A 1,227-nucleotide genomic window follows, 5' to 3' on the forward strand; every position below is an offset into this window, starting at 1 on the left:
GCCTTGTACTGGCTGACGGCCGACAGCCACAGGGACACGTTGCTCTCTAGCTCCAGTGGGGGCACCAGGACAGACTGGTGTCCCGAGTAAACGCTGCGACAGACAGACACGGGGGTGGTGTCAGGTGCGTGGGAGCATGTGTCCTGGCGCCCTCCCCACACTCTCCAACCACGTCCTGAGACAACGCGGGGAAGTGGCCTACTACACGGGGTCAAAGGGCGTCTGCTCGGAAACATGCATCGCCACTGCCTAATACCTGAAGGGATCAAGTGTTTCTTCCTAATCACTAATACTGGACATGGTTTTGTATTTTTATATACTTCACACCCAGACTCCCAGACTCTGCTCACCCCCAAACACGTGCAGGCATCATCCACTTCCCCCATCATGGGGTGCACCACTGTGAACCCACCTGCACACGAGTGCCCACCTGCACACGAGTGCCCACCTGCCCGGGCACCAAGGGGGAGGCCACCACAGGGCACCCACACACTGCACAGGCATGCCCACCTGCCCGGGCCCCAAGGGGGAGGCCGCCGCAGGGCGCCTGCCCACCTGCACAGAAACGCCCACCTGCCCGGAAGCAGGCACCTACACAGGAGCACTCACCTGCACAGGCACCACAGAGCGAAGCCCAGGCCACAGTAGGGGTCGAGGCAAATGGCAATCTGGCGCGAGGGGTACAACTCACACTGCAGCTTTATGGAGCGGCACAAGGCGCTGGTGGCTGCGTGTGACATCTGAGGACAGAACAAAAGGCCTACTTAACGCAACACCTAAACTCCGTGACGAACCAGACAGGCATGAAGCCCCAAACAGCCCACAGCACGCCGACTGCTTAGCACACGGCTAGCTTTGATTCTGATAACTGCTCAAATCCTCACATAACCTAAGCAATACACAGGACGAGGTATGCTGAAAATCTCCCAAACCAGATTTCAGGGTAATAAAGAATTCAGCCGAGTGCTTGTCTCCGAGTAAGGAAATGGCCTCATCAAAGCTGCCCTCTCCCTGAGGCCAGCAGCCTTCAATCAGAAATTTCAGACACTAATGCGGGACACAGAACCCGCATTACGGTCAGGCTCACCTCAGGCTGGGCCTGTTGGTTTTAATGCAAACTTCAAGGGATGGTGCTATCATTCCCTCTACTTTCTAGCAACCACAGCTGGAGAGACCCACCTTCACGCCTGCTAGGATCCCCGTGGTGGACACGCTGAAGTCCAAGTA

The 1,227-nt window shown here is 57.0% G+C and overlaps 1 protein-coding gene across 1 annotated transcript in view; it reads right to left on the reverse strand.

The window, feature by feature from the left end:
- Positions 1-1,227, reverse strand: part of DIP2A (disco interacting protein 2 homolog A) — a 142,234-nt gene that overhangs the window by 12,751 nt on the left and 128,256 nt on the right. The window contains exons 30-32 of the mRNA XM_023739099.1: positions 1,180-1,227; positions 610-740; positions 3-93 (exon numbers count right to left, since the gene is read on the reverse strand). The exon at positions 1,180-1,227 is cut by the window's right edge and continues 9 nt beyond it. Coding sequence (XP_023594867.1) covers positions 3-93; positions 610-740; positions 1,180-1,227 — 270 coding nt within the window. The remainder of the gene's footprint in view (positions 1-2; positions 94-609; positions 741-1,179) is intronic.

This window comes from Trichechus manatus, unplaced genomic scaffold, assembly GCF_000243295.1.
Source record: "Trichechus manatus latirostris isolate Lorelei unplaced genomic scaffold, TriManLat1.0 scaffold00128, whole genome shotgun sequence".
NCBI lineage: Eukaryota > Metazoa > Chordata > Mammalia > Sirenia > Trichechidae > Trichechus > Trichechus manatus.